The sequence below is a fragment of the Pollicipes pollicipes genome, unplaced genomic scaffold, assembly GCF_011947565.3.
Source record: "Pollicipes pollicipes isolate AB1234 unplaced genomic scaffold, Ppol_2.1 Scaffold_4740;HRSCAF=5597_pilon_pilon_pilon, whole genome shotgun sequence".
Taxonomy (NCBI): Eukaryota; Metazoa; Arthropoda; class Thecostraca; order Pollicipedomorpha; family Pollicipedidae; genus Pollicipes; species Pollicipes pollicipes.
In genome coordinates this window covers 27,989,704-28,010,836 of record NW_023596545.1, presented here as the reverse complement: position 1 = coordinate 28,010,836, position 21,133 = coordinate 27,989,704, and the positions used below count along the sequence as shown (strand labels likewise).

The window sequence follows — 21,133 nt, the reverse complement described above, 5'->3', positions numbered from 1 at the left end:
AACTTTCATCCGCAGCTGTTACCAGTCGAGCCAGGCTGTCGCGAAGGAGCTTATCCGCTTTCACCTCGCCACCAATGCCGCTTTCCTTTTTCTAACCCCGAAAACAAGATAGTGACGGTGAGGCCACCTAGGCCGAGTCCGAGAGCCCGGTTTTCCTCGCCTTTTCCTGCCGCTCTGCAATCACGCCCGCGCCGCCCCTCCCCCCCCCCCCCCCAGCTCCGCCGCTGTCTCACCCGTCCGGACGCGCCACGCCCGCCAATGACGCGATCGCCGCCGTTCGCAGACCGTGCTGCTGTGCGCACCATGGCCGAGGCCGGCCGATGTGGCGGCGCAGTGCCTCTGCCAGCCGGCCGCCTTCTGCGAGCCGCCCTCCAGGCGGGCTGAGGCGTGCACGCTGCCGAACGGCGCGCCGGGCCGCTGTTGCGAGGCGCCGTGCCGGCCGGCTACGCAATGCCTGCCGGCTAAGAGGCTGCGCGGCCGGCCCTCCGAGGGCTGGTGTCGGCTGCCGGACAACTCGCCGGGCGTGCGCTGCCGGCTGGACAGCGGCCGCCAGCAGCGCCTGCTCCGACGCCAGCCGCTGGACGTCGCGCGTCGCGTCGGCAGCGAGGAGCTGCGCCTGCCGGCCGGCAACCGCACGCTGGCGGCTGAGGCCGGCGCCAGCGCGCTGCGCCGCCTGCTGCAGCTCAACAAACTGATCGTGGCGAGCGGTGACGCACCGGCGCCCAACAGTCCCGGCCAGCTCAGCAGCTGGAACTCGCTGTCGTCGGAGCAGGCGCTGCAGCTCGGCCTGTCGGCGCTGCAGTCGATCGAGACGCTGCGCGCGCTGCGCCTGGACAGCCCGCGCCAACGCCGCGGCCGCAGCACCTCGCGCCAGCCGCGGCCGGCCGCGGCGACCGCCAGGAGGCGCGCGAAGTCGGCGCACGCCAGCGCTTTTGCGCGGCTGCTGCGGCTCAGCAAGCGACCGCAGTCCAACCGAGACTCGCCGGAGTCGTACAGCCCGTCGCAGCTCAGTGCGTGGAACTCGGCGTCCAGCAACCGGGCGCAGAGGCTGGGACATCAGGCGCTGCAGGTGTTGCAGGCGCTGCAGACGACTAGCGCGCGACGCCGTCGTGTCGCCGGCACAAAGCGTAACGCTCGCCAGCTATCGGAGAAGGCGCTGCCCGGCTGCTCCGTGCAGAAGGAGCCCGTGTGCGACCGCAACGCCGTCTTCCGCACCGTGTCGGGCGAGTGCAACAACCTGCGCCGGCCGACGCTCGGCCGGTCGCTGACTGGTTTCCGCCGGCTGCTGCCCAACACGTTCGACGACGGCTTGTTCGAGCCGCGCTCGAAGGCGAAGCGCGGCGGCACGCTGCCCAACCCGCGCCTCATCAGCCAGCGCACCATGGACTCGATGTCGGTGGCGGCGTCCGGCTTCACCGCCTCGCTGATGCAGTGGGGCCAGTTCATCGACCACGACCTGACGCAAGCGCCCGTGTTTCGGCTGGAGTCGGGCGACGGCATCGAATGCTGCAAGCGCAACGGCCAGGAGTTCCCGAGCGAGCCGCGCCACCCGCTCTGCATACCGGTGCGGATCTCCGAGTCCGACCCCTTCTACAGCCGCTTCGGGCAGCGCTGCATGAGCGTCGTCCGCTCGCTGCCGGCGCCCGAACCCGACTGCCACGCGCGGCCCGCCACGCAGCTCAACGCACTCACCGACTACCTGGACGCGTCGAACGTGTACGGCAGCCGGGAAGAGCAGCTGGCGGAGCTGCGCTTGTTCCGGCGCGGCCTGTTGCGCTCTGGGAAGGGTGGCCTGCTGCCCGCGCGCGGCACGGAACCGTTCCGGCCGCCAGGCGACGCTGGCCGGCGCCAGTCGCGCAAGGGCGAGCCGCCGAACGGCCGGTGCCGCGGCACCGTGTGCTTCCGCGCGGGCGATGAGCGAGCCAACGAACAGGGCAGTCTGACCGTCGTCCACACTGTGTTCATGCGCGCGCACAACAACGTGGCGCGCGCGCTGCGCCGCAACCACCCCAACTGGGGCGACGAGCAGCTGTTCTCCGAGGCGCGCCGCGTGCTCACGGGCCAGTGGCAGCACATGGTGTACAACGAGTGGCTGCCACTGGTGGTGGGGCATGAGTTCGCGCGCGCCCACGGCCTGCTGCCGCTCGAGAGGGGCTTCTCGTCGTTGTACAACGCCGACATCGACGCGCGCGCCACTGTCGAGTTTGCATCGGCCGCTTTCCGCTTCGGCCACTCGATGGTCCTCGATTCGTACGAGCTGCTCGACGCCCGCGGCCGGGTTCGCAGCATCAACCTGACCAGCACCTTCTTCGAGCCGTCGTCGGTGAGCAGCGGCCTGATGGACTATGCACGCATGCTGGTCGCCAGCCCGTCAGACGCGGTCGACATGAGCATTGTGCCGGCGGTGCACGGCAACCTCTTCAACGCCGGAGGACCGCACGGACTCGACCTCATCACGCTCAACATCCAGCGCGGCCGCGACCATGGCGCGCCATCCTACGTCAGCGCCCTGACCGCCTGCACGGGCGCCGACGTCCAGCACTGGGGTGACCTCAACAAGGTCATGTTCCCGTTTGCGCTCGAACGGCTGCGTGAAGTGTACGACCATCCCCACGATGTGGATCTGTTCGTGGGCGGACTGGGCGAAATACCCGCCAAAGACGCCGTGGTCGGCCCTACCTTCCGGTGCCTGATCGCCCAGGGCTTCTTCGACGTCCGCTACGGCGACCGCTTCTTCTACGACAATGGCGGCTTCCGGCACAGCTTCACAGCGCGGCAGCTCGCCGAGATCCGCAAGAGCAGCTGGGCCGGACTCCTCTGCGACACGCTGGGCCGCGACTCGGGCGGCAACTTCAACCACGTGCACCCGCTCGCCTTCCGCTCCGCAGCCGGCTTCAACCAGCCCGTCGACTGCGACTCGCTCGCCATCTCGCGGCCCGATCTGCGCGTTTTCTAAGCGGCGGCACCCGAGGACGAGGCGTAGCACGCCGGCCGCGGTCGGGGACCACGCTGAGGCGCCGGCTGCTGTATTTGTTGGAAAAGGTGACGGATGGGCTGCAAGACGACCATTTGTTATGCTCGGTTATTAATAAACTGGGCCACTGGGCCGTTTGAAGGATGCGACTGATAACTCTTCTAGGATCAATAGCTCCTGCAGCGACGTTCCGCTCTTTCCACGTACAGACGTAGCCAGCTGGTCAACCAGAACCAAGGCGGGAGTTGCCAGTCGGCGCTCGGGCCAGGCCCAGCCGAGGCGTGAAGGGCTCGGCCCAATTCGGCGTGCCCCAACGGAAGGTCCGGACCAGCACCACACCGGTTCAGTCTCCCTATGCCGGGTCAGGCTCCCCGAGTCACTCCACGGGCGACCTCCGGTCTCGATGACAGATCAGTGCCGTGAGGCCCCATTACCGTGACCCGTTTGCTGTTGCGAGACTTGAAGGCCGGTACAGGTGGCCAGAGGGTTGATGTGTCGCTTCACTTTCCTCCGTTCTCTCCTTCCCTGCTGTCACCCGCCCTCATCTGATAGTGGCAAACGTCGAAAGCTCATGCCCCCATCTCTTGACCTCCGCTCATCTACCAGCCTACAAGTCTCACACAGCAAACAGACGAGCGTTACTTGGGCCTGGGGTCACATTTCATCTACCATCCCGCACGATGCCCTGATCCCCGCAATCCGAGAGCTCCTGCCCTTCAGCCTGCCATCGCCGCAGCCGCTCAGCTCTCCTTCACACGCCTCCATCTCCGCCCCATCAACACGCCACGAGCTCCGCACCGGCACCGGCTTTATTCGGGCCGGCGGCGCCTCACAGCGCGCGGACGCCGCCGCCGCCGCCGCCGCCGCTCCAGCGCGCACAGTTTACGTGCAAATTCAAAATAGACACAAGCACCCTAGATGCGCCCGGCGCCGCCGGCGCGCCGGCCGGGCCAGCGCCGTCGCGCGGGCGCCGGCTGGCGGCCGGGCTGACCGGACCCCGCGGCGTGGAGCGTGGTCCGCCCGGAGAGCGGACACATCTTCAGCTTGCCTTGGCGCGCAGCACCGAACGCTTGCCGGTGACGGCCTGTGAACAGAGGCGGCGTCAGGCCGCGGCCAAACAGCGGATTCGTGGTCACGGAAGGCGCGCAGAGGCCTGTTTTCACAAAATTGGTCACTAAGTGATGTAAAAAACATAAAATGAATAGCATGAATATATGCGAATAGCATATACGTGTGCCGCGTTAACCACTGCGCGTCTGGGAAACCAGAGGTACGGGGGTTCGATTCCCCGCAGTACCAGCCCTTTCTGTCAGGATGCGAGGCAGGCAACGCCGTATGGCCTCAGCACCTGAGTGCGTCGTAAATTTGCAATGACACACCCAGCACACATATATGATACCGCACTGCTTTATAGGAAGAGCTTCAGCTTAAGGTAGTCGATGCTCCCTAGCCAGCCCGAAAAAAATCCCCGACCACATCCCTGTCCACACTTCCTCCCTTACATTCGTGAGCACGACACACCAGGCCACGGCAACTTTCACCCACCCAACACGTAAACCCATTCACAGCCTCCGGCAGATAGCCGGGCGCGTGCGAACAACCACCGCCGGACAGCTCTGTCAGCGTTCTCGCCTCCAGCCTTGCACTCAGCGGCGCGCCGCGAGCGAGGGGTGTCGCTATTGGGGGGGGGGGGGGGAGGGGAGGAGGCACTCCCAAAGCTGGCGCGACCCCCCTCCTCCTCCCTCGTGGACCGTGAAGAACAAGACGGTCGAAGGACCCAAACATCTCACGGAACGGAGACGGATAACACATCCAAAAGTAAGGCAGAACGGACAGGTTGGGCGGTGTCCATCTTTTGACGGACACAATAACTGCCTTCGCGACAAAGATTGGCGTACGACGACGGACACCACGTCCATCACGAGCCGACCAGACCGACGTGACGCCATTGGAGCTAATTAAGCAACTATCAGAGCGTAACAAGCAGAGCCGGCTTGTTCAACTCTTCAGTCTAAACGTGCCGACCCAGACATGACCCCAGGTCAACCCGCCGGACCGGACCGGACCGGACCGGACCGGGCCGGACCGAGCCGGGTCGGACCGGACCGGGCCCGACCGAGCCGAGGTCAGACCGGATCTGCCCGCCAGCCGGTCCGCGCCGCGCCAGGCGCCGCTCACTGACCTGGAATCCGGACTTGATGGAGGCCACCGTACAGCGAGAGCCGCACGACTCGCACTGCAGGAAGAACAGGCGCGTGTCCTTCTGCAGGATGGTGTCGGGCGAGCGACAGGTGTGACACGTCACGTACTCCTGCCGGCGCCGGGTCAGACGGGTCAGCGCGGGTCGGGGCGGGGCCAGCCCGGGGTGAGCGCGAGTCAGGGCGAAAACAGCCCGGGGCGCCGGGTCAGACGGGTCAGCGCGGGTCGGGGCGGGGTCAGCGCGGGTCGGGGCGGGGCCAGCCCGGGGTCGGCGCAGGGCGAGCCACCGGTCAGCCGCCGGCAGGGACGCGGCGCACACGCCCGGAGGACCAAATACGGCGGCGGTCGCCGGGTCATGACCGGACGCCGGGCCGTCCCGACGGCAGCGGACTGCACGGTGCTGGCTGATGAGAGCCACACAGAGAAATCAACGCTAGAGGGAGGGACGACGAACTCGCTGTTACACCGGAAGTGACGATCCACGTGCTTTGAATGCCGTAGAGGTCAGAGGCCAGCGTGCGATTTGGCAGCTCGCGTGCTCATGTTACCACATGTCAACACACAGACCTACGAATGCGCAGCAGCCCAAACGACCCCCCCCCCCCAAAAAAAAACAAACGTACATCCCGCTTGGCTAAAGCTGGCGCACGTCCCTTTATCTCAACCACAATATCATACATTACGCGCCGTAACACAGCCCGTACGAAGCTGCAGAGCACCAGCAGCACCTCGCAGCGCGGCCGAGGAGCCAGTCGACAGGGCACCCGCCGCCGGTCACACACGGCCCCGCAGCACACCTACCCGGATGTAGCGCCGCAGCACGGTCTCGATCTGCTTCTGCTGGAAGCGGCCCTTGATGATGAGCTGGTTAGTGCCGTCCACCGAGCCTGACGTACCCAGCTCAGCGAACAGGAAGTTCAGCAGGTGCTGGGGCTGCCTGTGCAGCCTGGGGGAGCGGAGAGGGCGCGGCGTCAGTCCGGCGGTGGTGCGGCCGCACGCCGACCGTCGGACAGAGATGGCGGACGGCCCGTGGTCGGGGGAGAGAATACGGACAGCGGGGACGCTCGGGGCGCGGAGCAGCGGAAGGAGTCCGTCTGACCGGTGTGCCGGCCAGCCGACAATGCGGAACACATACCGCGGACACGGACCAACGGCGCTGCGACGGGAGAGGGGGAACACATGCTTGGAACGCATACTCTGACAGGAGAGGGGAACACAGACTTGACACGCATGCTCTGATGGGAGGGAGGAAACACAGACTTGAAACTCATGCTCTGATGGGGGAGAGGAAACACAGACTTGAAACGCATGCCCTGATGGGAGGGGGAACACAGACTTAGAACTCATGTTCTCATGGGAGAGGGGAACACAGACTTGGAACACATGCTCTGACAAGAAGGGAAACACAGACTTGGAACACAGGAACGTTGACTTGCGACACAAGCACTGATGGGAGAGGGGAACACAGACGTGAAAGACACGCTCTGACAGGATAGGCACAGCTGACCAAGAACGCGGGCGAAGGGAGCATACATACCAGGGCAAGGGGAACACACCAACATGCTGAAATAGCCGAGCATACGCCAAGAGAATGAGGGCTACACAATGATAGACACACCATCGACATTGTGGAAAACTGAGCGGGATCTGCTCGGTGTGGTGCAACATTCGGGCTCGGGGAACAACATTGTGGCTAAATGGAGCCAGCTCTCAAAATGCCACTTGTCAGCATTTTGTGAATCGGTTACTCCTGGTGCGTTAAAATTCTGTCGCTTCTACTGCCATACTGTCAGCATCATTACCCTTGTCATTGTAATCGTGATTCTTTTGCAACAATCACCAGCAAAAGCTAGCGCAAGTTTTGCCGCCCCGGATAGTTCCAGAAGCCCAGAACGTCCTCCGAACTCTGCTCATCCCGCACGCCGCCTCAGCCGTACGAGACCTGTCGGGACTGAATCGCCCCCCGCCCCCCCCCCCCTGTGCTCTTTTCCCAGCCGACCGACGCGCCTCAGCCATACGACACCTGGCGTGACTAAACCGTCCCCCCTCCCTCCCTGTGCTCTCCTCCCAGCCGACCCGCCCGCCACAGTAGCCTCACATCTTGCAGATGTCGGCGAAGTTGACAAAGCTGGACTTCTTGGCGCCGAGCCGCACCACCTGCGGCGGTCGCATGACGAACTTGCGCTTCTCGCCGGCCACCATGTCCGGGTTCTTCTCGCGCATGATGTCGAACACGCGCGTCAGCAGCTCGTCGTACGTGTAGTCGCGGTCCGAGCTCACCCAGACGGGACCTTCGGCTTCCGCTGGGGGCGCGGTCAGGGCGGAGTCAGGGCAGGGTCGGGGCAGAGTCCAAGCGGAGTCAGGGCGGAGTCAGGGCAGGGTCAGGGCGGAGTCAGGGCAGGGTCAGGGCGGAGTCAGAGCTGGGCCAGGATGGGGACGGGGCGGAGACGGGCGGAGTCAGGACGGGTCCGGGTGGAGTCAGGGCGGAGTCAGAGCAGGGTCAGGGCGGAGTCAGGGCTGGGTAAGGGCGGAGACGGGGCGGAGACGGGCGGAGTCAGGACGGGTCCGGGTGGAGTCAGGGCGGAGTCAGAGCAGGGTCAGGGCGGGGCTGGCAAGCGCGACTCCGCACCCCACCTGAAGCCTCCGCGGCGATGCCGTTTTTTCGCATACATTTCCGTTGAACAAAGAGCGAAAAGACAGGTTGGACCGTCCCAAGTCCGCTCATTGCTGCGCCAGTTACTGGAATGATGTCAAAACCGGGGACGCAGATACGCCCGAGTGAACACGCAGAGCGCCGGGATCCTAATGAGATCGCGTTGCGGGAGCTTGATACCTCGCCACGGCAACGGGCTCCGTTTCCGTTCCGACTACTAACCGGGCTCCTCGTTTTCGGCGTCCTCGCCGGCCGCCACAAGCTCTTCAATGTCCTTCTTCTTTTTCTTTTTCTTCTTGGTCATGCTGAAGTCCATGTCAAGGTCCAGGTCCAGGTCCTCTGGTGCCTACAAACGGGCGGTAACGTCACAGATCGGAACGTTCGATTCAGGTCTGAACTTCTTTGAACACTTCGCAGCCTCTAAGCAACACACGTCAAGGCACCCATGACCAGCAGCCGTTATCAACAGAAAGGAACACCATCGCAGCGACCACCACTGTGCGACAAGAAACGCCACCACCGCGGCATTTCTTGTTCACCGCAACGGCCCCAGGAGACGCCACTTACGATGGGAGCGACGCCCCGGGATAGGAAGAGCGCGCTCGCGCATGATTCCCAGAGGTCGCTGAAGCGCGCGTCCGGCCGCATCAAAATATGCAGATACACAGGTGCAGTCGCAGTGTCAACAGCAATGTGTAGGCAGACTGAGCGTGTCCCCAACAATGACCACGAAGTGCGCACAGCACGTTTCACTGGACATGCCCAACGTGGGACAATAGGAAAAAAGACATGAAGAGCTAACTCCAGAATGACGGATCCTTATCATTTATGCAAAACCAGATGGTGTAGATGCCCCTCCGCAAACGGTGCGCTACAAACCAGATGGTGTAGATGCCACTCCGCAAACGGTGCGCCACAAACCAGATGGTGTCGATGCCACTCCGCAAACGGTGCGTCCACAAACCAGATGGTGTAGATGCCACTCCGCAAACGGTGCGCCGCAAACCAGTCGCACCTTTTTGCGAGCGTTCCTTCGATTCGCGACGGCTTTTATCGCACCGCGGGACACGACTTGTCGGCCGAACACGAGCCCCCGCCACGGCTGTGCTTACCTCCTCCTTCGCCTCTGGAGCGGACTTGGACTCGGCTGCGGGCAGCGCCTCACCCAGGTCATCTAGATTCAAAGGCGCCTTCTTCTTTTTCTTCTTCTTGCCGAACGTTTCGAGGTCGAGGTTTATGTCTGAGAATTTCGAGGCCGCGCGTCAGCGAAGCGACACCACGCCTCGTCATGGAAAAAGCTGCACCGTTTGGCATCGATCGCACAGCCATAATTAGCCTGGGAAGTCGGAACAATACCGGCCCTGCACACTCAAGCGTCTCAAGGTCCTGGTGATTCCAATGTTTAAACGCTTCTGGCATGATGTTGTTTGAGATGGATAGTATGCCAACTTCAGTAACATGACAACAGTTGTACGCAGCTACCTAAACAGGTTATAAGCAATGTTTCTGGCGTCACCTTCAGCAGATCACATTTTTTCGTTCATATTTTGCATATTTCGTACACTGCAGCAGCATAAGTGAATTATTTTACACAGTTAATTATCGTTTGTGGGGCATGACTTGCGTATGGCAGGGCGTAGTCTCCCACAACGTGTCTCATAAGACGGTGTTTCTGCATGCGAAATGCCCATGATCAGACGCTTTGTGCTCTCGTTTTTCGCTCGTATATCTACCATGTGGTATGCCCCCCAAAATTAGTCATAACCTGGGGCAAAACAAGCAAACTGATCTCCCGATCCAACAACCTATGAATAGGACAACCGAACCCATGTGTAATCGGCTGACGTGTTCCACACGATTTTCGCTTCTTCATCACAATCACGGTGACTATGTGGTGAGAGGCTTACCGCAGCACCGCGTGTGTACGAACCCTGCCTGCTGTATCGCAGCCAGCTGGCCAAATTTAAGTTTGTTCTTTTGCTTCCCGTTCCAGTGTCCCGACATCGGGGTCCACGTGGATGCCACACACGGTAAGGCAGCCTTGCGTCATGGGCCGACACTGGTGCCACTCAGGACAAGGTTCTATAGCTCAATACACCATCAGCGTTTACATTCCACGCTCACAAGAGCCACGGACGCGCACCTCCAGCAACCAAGGCCACAACACCACACTCCGACGACAAAGTGGCACTGCACCTTGCAGCCCACCCGGAGCTGAGCTCTCTACGCACCCCACTTCGGCCTTACCTGCTGCCGGTCAGGACGTGGGGGGAGGGGGGGGGGGGGGGGCAGCGTGAGCGGGACGTACCCCTACCCTAGCCCTCCACGCACCCCACTTCAGCCTCACCTCATGCCGGTCAGGAGGCGGAAAGAGGGGTGCCAGCGCGAGCGGGACGTACCGTCGTCGATGACTGGCTCGGCCGGCGCCTCCTCATGGCCGGCGGTGTCGGTGGCCGGCGCCGGCGCCGGCTCCGCTGTCTCGCCCAGCGCTGCATCAAGGTCGAATGGCGTCTTCTTCTTCTTCTTCTTCTTCTTGGTGGCATCAAATATGTCCAGCTGTAGATGGAAAGTGAGGCAATCAGCATGTCAGGTGGGGAGTTAGCTTCTTTAGTTTTTAGCAGAACTGGCACTCTGAAAATACTCTCAGGCACTTTATGCAACATAGCTTCTTATCTAATGCTTCCACAGGTGCGAACTGGTTACAAAACACCACACCCATGATTTATGCAAAGGTGATCCCGGGCCAAAATTCATCAAATCAGGTCTTATGGTATATGTCAAATAAGCTCACAAGTAACAACACCGCCAGATTATGAACTGCTACTGGATACACATGTGAACCATAAGTTATGGTGAACATTTCATTCAGCATCAATGTCATGCTACACCATATCTAGAAGATCATTCAAAGCAGTGCTAGAGCAACCTTTAAAGTCAACCACCAATGCAGTATACATACTGTCACACAGTCACCCATGATAGAGGTCAGGGAGTAGAATGAAATGACCTCGAGTAGCCTCATTACCTTGACACCTTTCATTACCATATCATATGTATCTAAGTCATATCATTACCCTTAAAAAACTGGAACAATCTTCCTTCAAAAATCAGCAATACCTTTGAGCATGCAAAAGGCATGCGGAGAAGGCAAGTTTGTGGGGAGGGGGCCTGACAAGGAGTTTGAAGGGCCCTTAGGGTCGGACAATCAAGGCAAAGGAAATTTAAGAACTTACAATCAAAGTCAGCAATGAGAGAATGGCGGGGCCTTGCATCAATCAGGGCCCCAGTCCTGAGTGAACCCTCAAACTCACTGCAGCCAGGGGTCAGCTAATTAGATTAGAGCTTCTCCCAATTATTGGACCCCTGCAGCAACAACAGATCTTTCTGCGTTAATAAGGGCCCTGCGTCGATCCGGCGCCGACTTCCTGGGTCAGAGGGCCTCCCACATCAGGGAAGGGACCAGTGGATGATGCATCCCCCTTACAGCATCCAGAAGACCCAAGTTACCCATTCCCAGTGCTGGGACAGAATGAACCCTTAGCCCTTGGCTGGGAAAGATGCATCCCCTAGTGCTCTGTCCATGGGGGTAGCCCCTTGTCCAGAAAAGATAAGGGGGTCCCCTCAACAGTCCATAAGGTGAGTGGAAATGAGGTTGAAAATAAAAAAGCCAACCCATGTTTGCCTATGGATGTCCATCCTGACACAGGATCAACTAGTAAAAGAGCTAGAACACCCATGCTTACAGCTACACTTTGCGGCTCATGGCCGGTGCTGCAGGTTCCGTCAAACCAAATGGACGGAATAAGCCACTGCAGCTAACACTAGGTGGCAGGCCGGATACATAACAATAATATAATGATAACAGAAAAACAATGCTTATGAAAGCCTCCAAAATCAGTTCTGTACCACCCAAAGAATGGACTAGGGTGCATCTTTTACCTTTATTATTTCAAGAATGCCCCCTGAATGGATTAGCTGTACAATTATTACCCACACTTCTTCTCACAACCCTGCCGCCCAGCTCAGCCACAGCCGAATCCAGGTTCAGCCCACACCAGCAGCTAAGAACTTGCTTCCCTTAATGGTGATGCAGAGAAGGATGAACACAGCACCAGTAAGTCACAAGCATCACTTTTGCCTGCATCCAGTGAATCCAGCTCATACCATGTCCCACCAGAGACTGTTTGGCTGCTCTTAACATTGTACCATAAATGAAGGTGGTGCAGACCAGAAAGGAATATGTGAAAACTGATTCTCAAGCAGTGTGCAGTTGTGATACTTATAATATCACTGTACTAAACAGCCACATTTACTTTTCGATATTTTCCCACAATAAATAAAAAAATAAACAACTTTTGCAATCAGGCAGCCACGCCAAAAGGTAGCTGCAGGGTAAACCACAAGAAAATTGCCCTGTGAAAGCTTTACCAGTGGTATGGCTGACTGTCCTAGGTGGTAGCATACGCTGCTGAGAAGAAGCTATGATGCTGCAATCAGATATTTCTATGTTTCTACCAGAGCTGGTGAAAATGTCTGCTCCAAAAATATTGCTCCATGCTTTTGAAGCAAGTGATGTGCTTGCAGGTTGGAAGACAAGGGACTGATACTCATTTGGGCTATTTCTTTACAGTCATCACCCACAGGCAATTTTTAGTTTTCTGAAAGTGATGTGTCTCAGTTCCCACCATGCATCCCAGTTGACACACTACCATGCCTCATGGTGGTGCAATGTGCAACAAATAAGGAATTACATAGCAGTGATCCCTTAGGAAAATGCAAGATCTTAAACATGACTCCTCACAAACTCTATGTTCAAGTGATGTGATGGCTTGATGACCTCTTCCTTCAATCACAAGGTGGTAGCACCTCCCCGGCCATGTCTAACACCTACAATAAACTTGTGCATCCAGCATCAGTTATTTCCAGGACAAAGGCATCAAGAATCACATGGAGAGGTCACTGACCATGCTGCAGCACTGTGCTGCAGCATTGCCAGCATGCAATGTGCTGCTGCATTGCGGAGGGCCGTCCACACTCCTGTCTGATAGAAGGGAGGGGGCAGTGATCAACCTGGGTGGAGGCAAAATTATATATTGAACTGGACAGTACAAGTGGGGCAGTGCATTCAGGGTCCACATAAACTAAGCTTGGCAGGTATTCTGAACCCAAAGCCACTCATGCAAACCATTCATAAAAATATACAGGAGGAAAAATGGATGTGTTGTACATATGCTCATAACATCAGGCTAGACTGCGAAAGGCATGCATTACAAGGCATGCGTTACACTAGCACATTACACATCACGTTTGATGTGGCAGACATCCAGCAGGAATTTCAATGCATGCACGCCATAAATCCCAGAACACAAAACCCAACAGCCCACCCCCAGTGAACAAAATTTTCAGGCACGACAAGGCCCGCTGAAACTGCCCCCGACGAAACCGCTTACTGCTCCACCCGGATTGCCTCAACCATCTCCCAAGTCCCAGCTACCGCTGACAAACTAGGCCAGATGCTCAATCCAGCATCCACAATAGATAACAGATCATGCATAAACACTTACCGGTTCCCCTTCAGCCATAATTATCGTAGTGTCCTTAATACAAATTTACGCACGGAACCCCTCAAAAAGACTTAGAAACACTTTTAAACAGCGATTACCGTCCGCAGCACGTGGGGGCCAACGATGCACCACCCTAAAGACTAACACATCGGTAACGGGAGCTCGCGGTGACTCGCATCGTGTCAGTCAAAGTGGCGCATTGATAAATCCACTTCTGATGTAATGTAAAACACAAGTTGCATGAATTGAAATCAATATTTTATGCACGTAAGCATCAGAATGATGAAAAAATTATAAATATAAATTAGGCAATCAGACGTATGATATTTTTAATCAACTCTAGGATGATTTACTGGTAAAATTAGTGTTATTATGCGACCGCTAGGACGCTAGTAACGTTTGTGAAACTTACAGCACACATGCAAGTAAGAGACACAACGGCTTGTGTCGCCTGAGAAGTGTGGGCTATGCAGTGATGAGGGGGGTGGTTGTACAGAACATTGAATTCTGCGTTAAGACCAGTTTTTATAGCAGAATGAACGCCGTTCGTTTTGGCGGTAAACCAGTTTTCATGTGATCAGTTGAACATTGCCAGACTGGGGTGATAGTCAAGGATAGACACCTGAAGAGAATACGGAAGCAGGTGCTTGGTAACTTTCCATATGTAGGCATGTGACATTGCTTTGCAATTTGATTTCATGACATAGGATTTTTACTCTTGCAGCGGTGATGGCCAGGCCAAAAAGGGGAAAGCAGGTAGTGCATGCATTTTGTTTTCTTTTGGTCTCTTGTAGGCATTGCTGCAGTGTTGAGGTGACTATAATGCACAGGGCTTTTGTAACCTGGTCTGACATCCACTAAGGAGCATAGGGGCTTGCCCAGGATGAGGGTGGGAGGACTCAGAGGTGTTTTGGTTCATTTCTTTCCATCCATTAATTAAAGCATAGGGCTAGATTTTCTTAATTGTGGATGAATATGGGCCCTCCAAGCAACCACATATGCTTGCTTTGGTCAGGGGCACAGGAACTATGCTTTCATTGGTAGGAGGACTCTAAAATACCCTTTTTCTCCCTCTAAGGAAATATAGCAGGCTCTCTGCAAGCTCACATGGGGCCTGTAAGTCAGTAATGGGCTATCTACATGTCAGGGTGGCTTACACAGATCAGAATAGGCCCCCTACATAATGAAATAGGCCCTCCACATTCAATAATCAGCTCTTTATGGGGAAGAATAGGCCCTAACAGCTTTTTAGGTCAGAATGTGGCTCCCATGGGTTAATAAAGGCCCTTGTTGGGGCAGAATAGGCTGCATACAGGCTAGAAAGTGCCTACATAGGCCTGAGTCAGCCTGTATATAGACCAGAACAGGCCTTCCATGGTCCATAATATGCTCTTTATGTGTCAGAGTTGCCATCTACAGACCAGAATGGGGTTTTTGTGGACCTGGATGGGACTTCCACAGACCAGAATGGGCCCTTTGCTGACCAGAGTGGGCTCTCCACAGTTAATAATAGGCTCTACTGGTTAGAATGAACAGTTGGTGTCAGTCAGTACAAGCCAGAACTGGCCCTTGGCAGTCAATGATGGACTATCTTCAGGTCATAATAGGCCTTTTACAGGCTATGATGGATCCTTAAAGGCCAGGAATGGACTCTGCAGGCCTCAATGGGCACTCCACAGTCAATAATGGATTACCTACAGATCTAAATTGGCCTCTATGGACCAGAATGACCTTCAACATTCATTGCCAGCCTTCTACAGGTCAGAATATAATTTCTTAATGCTCAAAATAGGCCAGAGTGAGCCCTCAACAGGTCAAAATGGAATTTTGCCAGCTTATACCACCCCTGAACAGTTTAAAATTGGTCCTTAATGCACTGGAATAGGCCCTCCACAGGCCCTCCAAGAAAGGGGCCCCAAGCTTTCAAGCTGGGGAAGGGTGAATTGCCCCCATTGTCTTATGGTTCCTGCTACCTTGATTTTGGTGCATATGAGCCATGCGCTTGCCACATGTGGTGGGGTTTGCATGCTTTATATTTTTCAGAATACAACTTGTCATTGGTGGAGGAGATTGTAATTTTACAAGATAAGTTAGGAGGAGGCCTGAATAGTGAAAAATGACCCAATATGCCCCCCAAAATGCCAATATGCTTATTTCTCCCTAGATTTTGCTGATTGTCTTTCCAAAGTGGGTGGGGGGGGGGGCCTGAAGCCCATTTTAAGGGGGATAAAGCCCCCCTCCAACTCAACAGGAAACTATGCCCCTGCTATGGTGTTCATGAAATAAATACTCTAGAAGTCACAGCATTTTTCAGCATTTTGTTTGAGGCATGGTCACTTCTGTAAGTTTCTGTACCAGACCAAAATAAAATAAGCCCAGCACAGCCCTTAAGGTATAACTATAGCTAGAAAAAAGCATGATGTGTCTTGCTGGATTCTGTCACACAATTCATACCATCCAACATTCATGTAGAGCACATAAACACTGAATGCATGTTGTCAACAGCTCCTGGTGCTATGTTTCAGGTGGCACCTGAGTACCCATCATGATGAACAGTCCTGTGGCAGTGAGCTCGCGGCTGTCACCGGCCCCGTCGCCGACATTCCGCCGTCGCTCCCACCACGGCGACAGCGGCCCCACGGCGGGCGGCAGCGACGGAGACCCGCCCGCCTGCGATCACCGACGCTGGGAGCACATCGCGTCGGACGACCCGGCCGAGCGAGCCGCCGGCGAGCGCGTGCGCCGCAAGCTGCAAGTTCTTCTTCATGACCCGATCGACAAGTGGCGCGCCCGCAAGCGGCTGCCATACAAGCTGACGCTGCAGATCGTCAAGGTGATCCTGGTGACGCTGGAGGTGTGCGTGTTCGCCACGCGCCGCTTCTCGCACGTCAGCTTCCTGGAGAACGCGCAGTTCTCGCTGGACCACCTGTTTGTGCTCGGGTGGGATGTGATGCGCGAGGTGAACGCCTACCCGCCGGGCGGCGGCCCGCTGGCCGTCTACTCGCGCCACCGCTTCTTCGAGACGCTCGACTTCGCTGTCAACGCCTACTATGACATCGACAGCATCGCCGTCAGCGGCGTCGGCTACCCCAACGCCACGGCGCCGCCCATGCAGCTGTGCCTGCAGGAGTACCGCCATGCCAGCGTCTTCACGGCCAACATGTCGTACACCTTCGACGCGCACCTGCAGTCGCGCTGCACGGACCTGATGCCGGCGCCCCGCGAGCTGGCGCATCACAACTTCTCGTCGCGCGTCGCGCTGCGCCGGCGCGGCTTCAACGTCTCGTTCATCGGGCTGACGCGCACCACACTGGCCTTCTCGCTGAACGCGGTGCGCCTCAAGCTGGCCATGCCGGTGAACCCGCCCGAGTGTTACCGACTGCGCGCCGCGCTGACGATGGACAACGGTGACCAAGACGGCCGCATGCTCGTCGCGCTGGACGTGCGGGCGCAGCTGCAGCACTGCGACGGCGATGTGGAGTACGCCGACGGCGGCGCCGCCGTGCAGGCGCTCTTCACGGCCGTCAACGTGGCCGTCGTCGTCATTTGCTTCTTCTCGCTTGTTATGTGCACGCGCGCAATCTATCGCGCGCAGCTGCTGCGGTACGAGACGCAGATTACGCTGAGGAAGCACTTCGACTACGAGCTCAGCTCCGAGGAGCACTTCCGCTTCCTGAATCTATGGTACGTGCTCATCATCATCAACGACGTGCTCATCATCTTCGCATCGCTGATCATGATCCAGCTGGAAACGGAGGCGGTGGGCGAGACGGCGAGTGCGGCCACGTGGAACGTCTGTGCCGTCGTGCTCGGCGTCGGAAACCTGTTGGTCTGGATCGGTGTCCTCCGCTACTTTGGCTTCTTCAGCTCGTATAACGTGCTCATCCTGACGGTGAAGAGCTCGATGCCGAGCGTGCTGCGCTTCTCTGTGTGCGCGACCATCTGCTATGCCGGCTTCGCGTTCTGCGGTTGGCTGGTGCTGGGGCCGTACCACCTCAAGTTCCGCACATTAAGCAAGACGTCCGAGGCACTCTTCTCACTGATGAACGGCGATGACATGTTCGCCACATTCGCACAGGTCTCGCCCAAGTCCAGCTTGGTCTACTGGTTCTCCAAGCTGTACGTCTACGTCTTCATCTTCTTCTTCATCTACGTGGTGATCAGCCTGATGATCTCCATCATCATGGACTCGTACGAGACCATCAAGAAGTACTACCGCGAGGGCTTCCCGCTGTCGCCGCTGGACGAGTTTGTTCGCGTGCGCCGCTCGGACCCGGCCACCGGCGTTTACCGCGAGGACGAGGGCGAGCCGCTGCTCCGTCGACTGGTGCGCTGCTGCTGCCGCCGCTCGACCGATGATGGCGAGGCCCTGATCAGCCCTGTCGCCTAGTCCCGGCCCGGCCGTGGGACGGAGAACAGCCCGTGCAGACGCGGACCCACATTACCTGGACGCGGGTCCCTCCCACGGGGTTCGAGCCGGACCACGTGGCTTTCAATTGTGCGCAGCTCCCGCGTCGTCTTCCCATCCGCTGCCGACTGACGCTTGGCGCTGGACGGGGCGGCGGCGTCGGCGCAATGACATCTGAGTATTACTTCCTCCCACCTGGGCTGATGTGCTGTGTCTGCCCGGACGCGGATGACTGCGCCTGGCGACAGTTTGTACCTCTCTTAGTAATTCCGGGCTCCTATTGGGGCAGGGTCATCTCCTGACTGGGCTGCTCTGAGTTAGTCGCTCTCCCGTGTGGTATTTGCGGTGGTAAGTCGTATCGATCTGGCGATCAGGTAATCAGCCCGCCGTTCAACCCACTAACCAAAGATCTTGTATTTACTGCAGCCGGCCTGTGCTGAAGTCTAGACACCTTGCCTCGGGCCACTCGCGCAAGGCAAGGGGCCTCGGTCGGTGGCTAAGCTTCGGGACACATATTGGCCTTTATAGAAAAGTAGATTGCCAATCCATGCGATGGGAAGTTTGTTGGTGTTGAACTGCGTTTTATACGAGATCTTTCCACTGGTCGCACGCGGATGACATGATTGGATGGGTATCGGGTGTTATGTTTATATATGGAATATGACATTAACTGAATATTTTAGGCGCAATGCAGGTGGGTAGTTGTTAGCTTGCGCGATTCACCACACGTGTCACGTAGCTTCGCGTCCGTTTTAACCCTGAATTATACTCAGAATCATAAATTATAATTGTCGGTGGCGGAGTCCATCGACACGCGTCTCCTTTCGTCTCCTGTGTTACGCTCCGGACCAATTACGCGACTTGTTTTCAACTTTCATTCTTCCAAAGCCGTGACGGGACTTGATTACGTGTCGCACGCCCTGTGCCGCCGTTGGTTCGTTCCGTCAATAACGTTCCAGGGGTCTGTCCGCCGTTGCCATGCCCGTGGTGCCTTGTAGCGGACCTGGCGCATGCTGATAATGCCCAGGGGTCCCTGATGCCAATATCAACCCACCACGTCATTTCTTTTGCCGCCTTGTGTCTTTCGTCCTCCTGTGACGTCATATTCACATCGCAGGCGCCTTACGCGGGCCCGGTGTGACCTCGGTCTCCCGTTTTGTGGGGACAAAATCTGACCTGCTGTGCAGCCACCCCCGGCAGTCTGACAATGCGTACAATCATATGGCTTGTCAAGCGCCTGTGTGTAGAGCTGTAGACCATCGTAGGCCGTGATTGGCGGGCAGAGCCCAGCCTCACCATGGTATCCAAGGTTTGTGATTGCTGTTTAACCGTGCTGATGTGTATTTTAACGGTCGATGTGCCATCTGTCGGTGCTGCCTGGTGGCGGGGGTTTGCGCCACTGAGACGCCTCACACGGCTATGCTTTATATATTCCTGAGCTGGAGCTCGAGCGCAATCGCTCTGCTTTTTATACGTCTCAGGAAATACACATGTTTTAGTCGACCCTCGCGTTTTTTTTCCGTACATGGGCCTCGCGTGGACCGCCAGGACCCCTCCCCCCTCCGCCCCAGGCGGACAACAGCTGGTTCTTCGCCTGAAGCAGGCGTCAAAACGTACCAAACACCAACACCGAGCAAAACCGTACAAGCCGCCCACTGGAATGCAGCGGGCGCCCGGTTTGTGTGCTCGCCGGCCGTCTCCGAGGGAGCCCCCTGACTACAAGTACCGATTGAATTCCGTATTTTTGGAAGTCCAGACATTTTCAAGGCGCAGTTTGGAAATTGGGCGGGCAGGGGAAAAATCGTTGGAATTGAATGGATAGCCGATATAATTCTGTCGTGTTGCAAAGTGATACGCATCTAAACTTATTCAATGCAGGTGCACCTTACTTGCCTACATCATTTTCTTCCTTTTTGTTCAATCCGAGTGACGGAATGGAGCGACGCGAGTAGTGATTGGGGTTCATGGTTTTGAGCAATAGCACGCATGTGTTAAAGAAATGACGATTTTTGAAGTATTTTTTTAACTTATTTTGACAGACAACTGATCTTTGGACTTTGGACAAGAACTTCCAGAAAGCGGCACCTTTATTCCTGACAAGCTGCCATGGCGGCGACACGTGAACGGGTGCCGCGTGCGCTATTCAGGAAGCACCGCCGCCCACTTCCCGCCGTTCCGGAGGGTCTGTGCGGCGCATTAGCCGCCGTTCGGGACGATCAGTGGCGGGTAATCGGATTGAGCGCCGTCCGGCCGGGCCAGACGGACACCGGCGGGCGTGTGGTGGCGGGCGACCACGCCGCGCCCCCGCCGCGTGGCGTGGCGGCGGCCGACCGTCGGCCGCCGAGGCTGGGGCGGTCCGAGCGAGCGCGGAGGCCGCCGCGGGCCTCAGGGTGGTCGTGTGAGTGCTCCCTTTCTGTGCTCGTTTGTGATTAGTGTTGCCAATTTCGACCATCAGCTCCAGCCACTGCAGTCAGTGGTAACGTATTAATAAATGACTCGCTTCGTGTCAAGGAAACAGACGCTATTGACAGCACAAACGCAGAAAACTGCGCGTTGGAAAAAAGACGCTACCGTTAACTATAGACGGCTTAGGTTATAATTTGGTTGGGTCAGGATGACTCGGGACACGTTGACGCATGGGCTTCGGATCATCACTCAGTTTTAAATGCTGAGTATAAGATCTCTCACTTGTCTGAGTGGTTATTCCCATGCATGAAGACAGCGGGAGCTCGACATCCACATGCATCAGAAATCGAAGACCCCTTCGATTTTGTCGAAACTTCCCTAATGGTGTTCTGGAGCCCCAGTCACGCATTGCGCGGGGCACCCAGTGGTTTGAGAGGAAAGACGAGATCAGGCGCTCAATGTCGTTGGCGGGGACACATGTTATGCATACCACTTCAGTTGGAACGTCTTGTGCTTTTCAGGAATGTCTAAGAATATCGCGGGGTAAGCGTTTTGAACAATATTGCCCATGATGACATGCGGTAATAACTCTGATCTAATGCATTAATTAATTTTTTCTTCAAAAGGAAGGCGACGACCGTCCCACCCACTACTCGATGCTACTCATAGTTTGTCTCGTGTTTTGCGTGTGACCTACTGCCCTCAATAAGAGCAGCAGTCGCAGGCTCCTCCGTCTGCAATCAGGCGGTGGTGGGCACATACATTCTGCGTATGGTGACGACACATAGACCGCGAGGCAGACGTTACAGGTGGAAAGCCAAACATCACGGCAGAGGTCGCGGCAAACGCTGCAATACGCCGAGGTTAAACGGAATGATCCATGTCTGAAGATATCAAAGACACGATGCAGCAAAGAACGAGAACAAGAT

The 21,133-nt window shown here is 56.9% G+C and overlaps 3 protein-coding genes across 3 annotated transcripts; 2 read left to right on the top strand and 1 right to left on the bottom strand.

Moving 5' to 3' along the window:
• The first annotated feature begins 303 nt into the window (after window positions 1-303).
• On the top strand, window positions 304-2,956 carry LOC119098150 (chorion peroxidase-like). Its single transcript, XM_037221079.1, has 3 exons — window positions 304-312; window positions 683-840; window positions 901-2,956. Exons 1-3 carry the CDS (start codon window positions 304-306, stop codon window positions 2,954-2,956), a joined length of 2,223 nt encoding a protein of 740 aa, XP_037076974.1.
• Window positions 2,957-3,924: 968 nt separating this feature from the next.
• On the bottom strand, window positions 3,925-13,552 carry eIF2beta (eukaryotic translation initiation factor 2 subunit beta). The gene is made up of 8 exons (XM_037221729.1): window positions 13,391-13,552; window positions 10,226-10,382; window positions 8,939-9,066; window positions 8,049-8,172; window positions 7,272-7,476; window positions 5,975-6,119; window positions 5,157-5,285; window positions 3,925-4,058 (listed from the first exon to the last, which is right to left on the bottom strand). The coding sequence occupies exons 1-8, from the start codon at window positions 13,406-13,408 to the stop codon at window positions 4,014-4,016; spliced, it is 951 nt and encodes a 316-aa protein (XP_037077624.1). The 5' UTR covers window positions 13,409-13,552; the 3' UTR covers window positions 3,925-4,013.
• A 2,615-nt stretch (window positions 13,553-16,167) lies between these two features.
• On the top strand, window positions 16,168-17,780 carry LOC119098149 (mucolipin-3). The gene has a single exon (XM_037221078.1). It carries the CDS (start codon window positions 16,341-16,343, stop codon window positions 17,778-17,780), a length of 1,440 nt encoding a protein of 479 aa, XP_037076973.1. The 5' UTR covers window positions 16,168-16,340.
• Window positions 17,781-21,133: the final 3,353 nt, after the last annotated feature.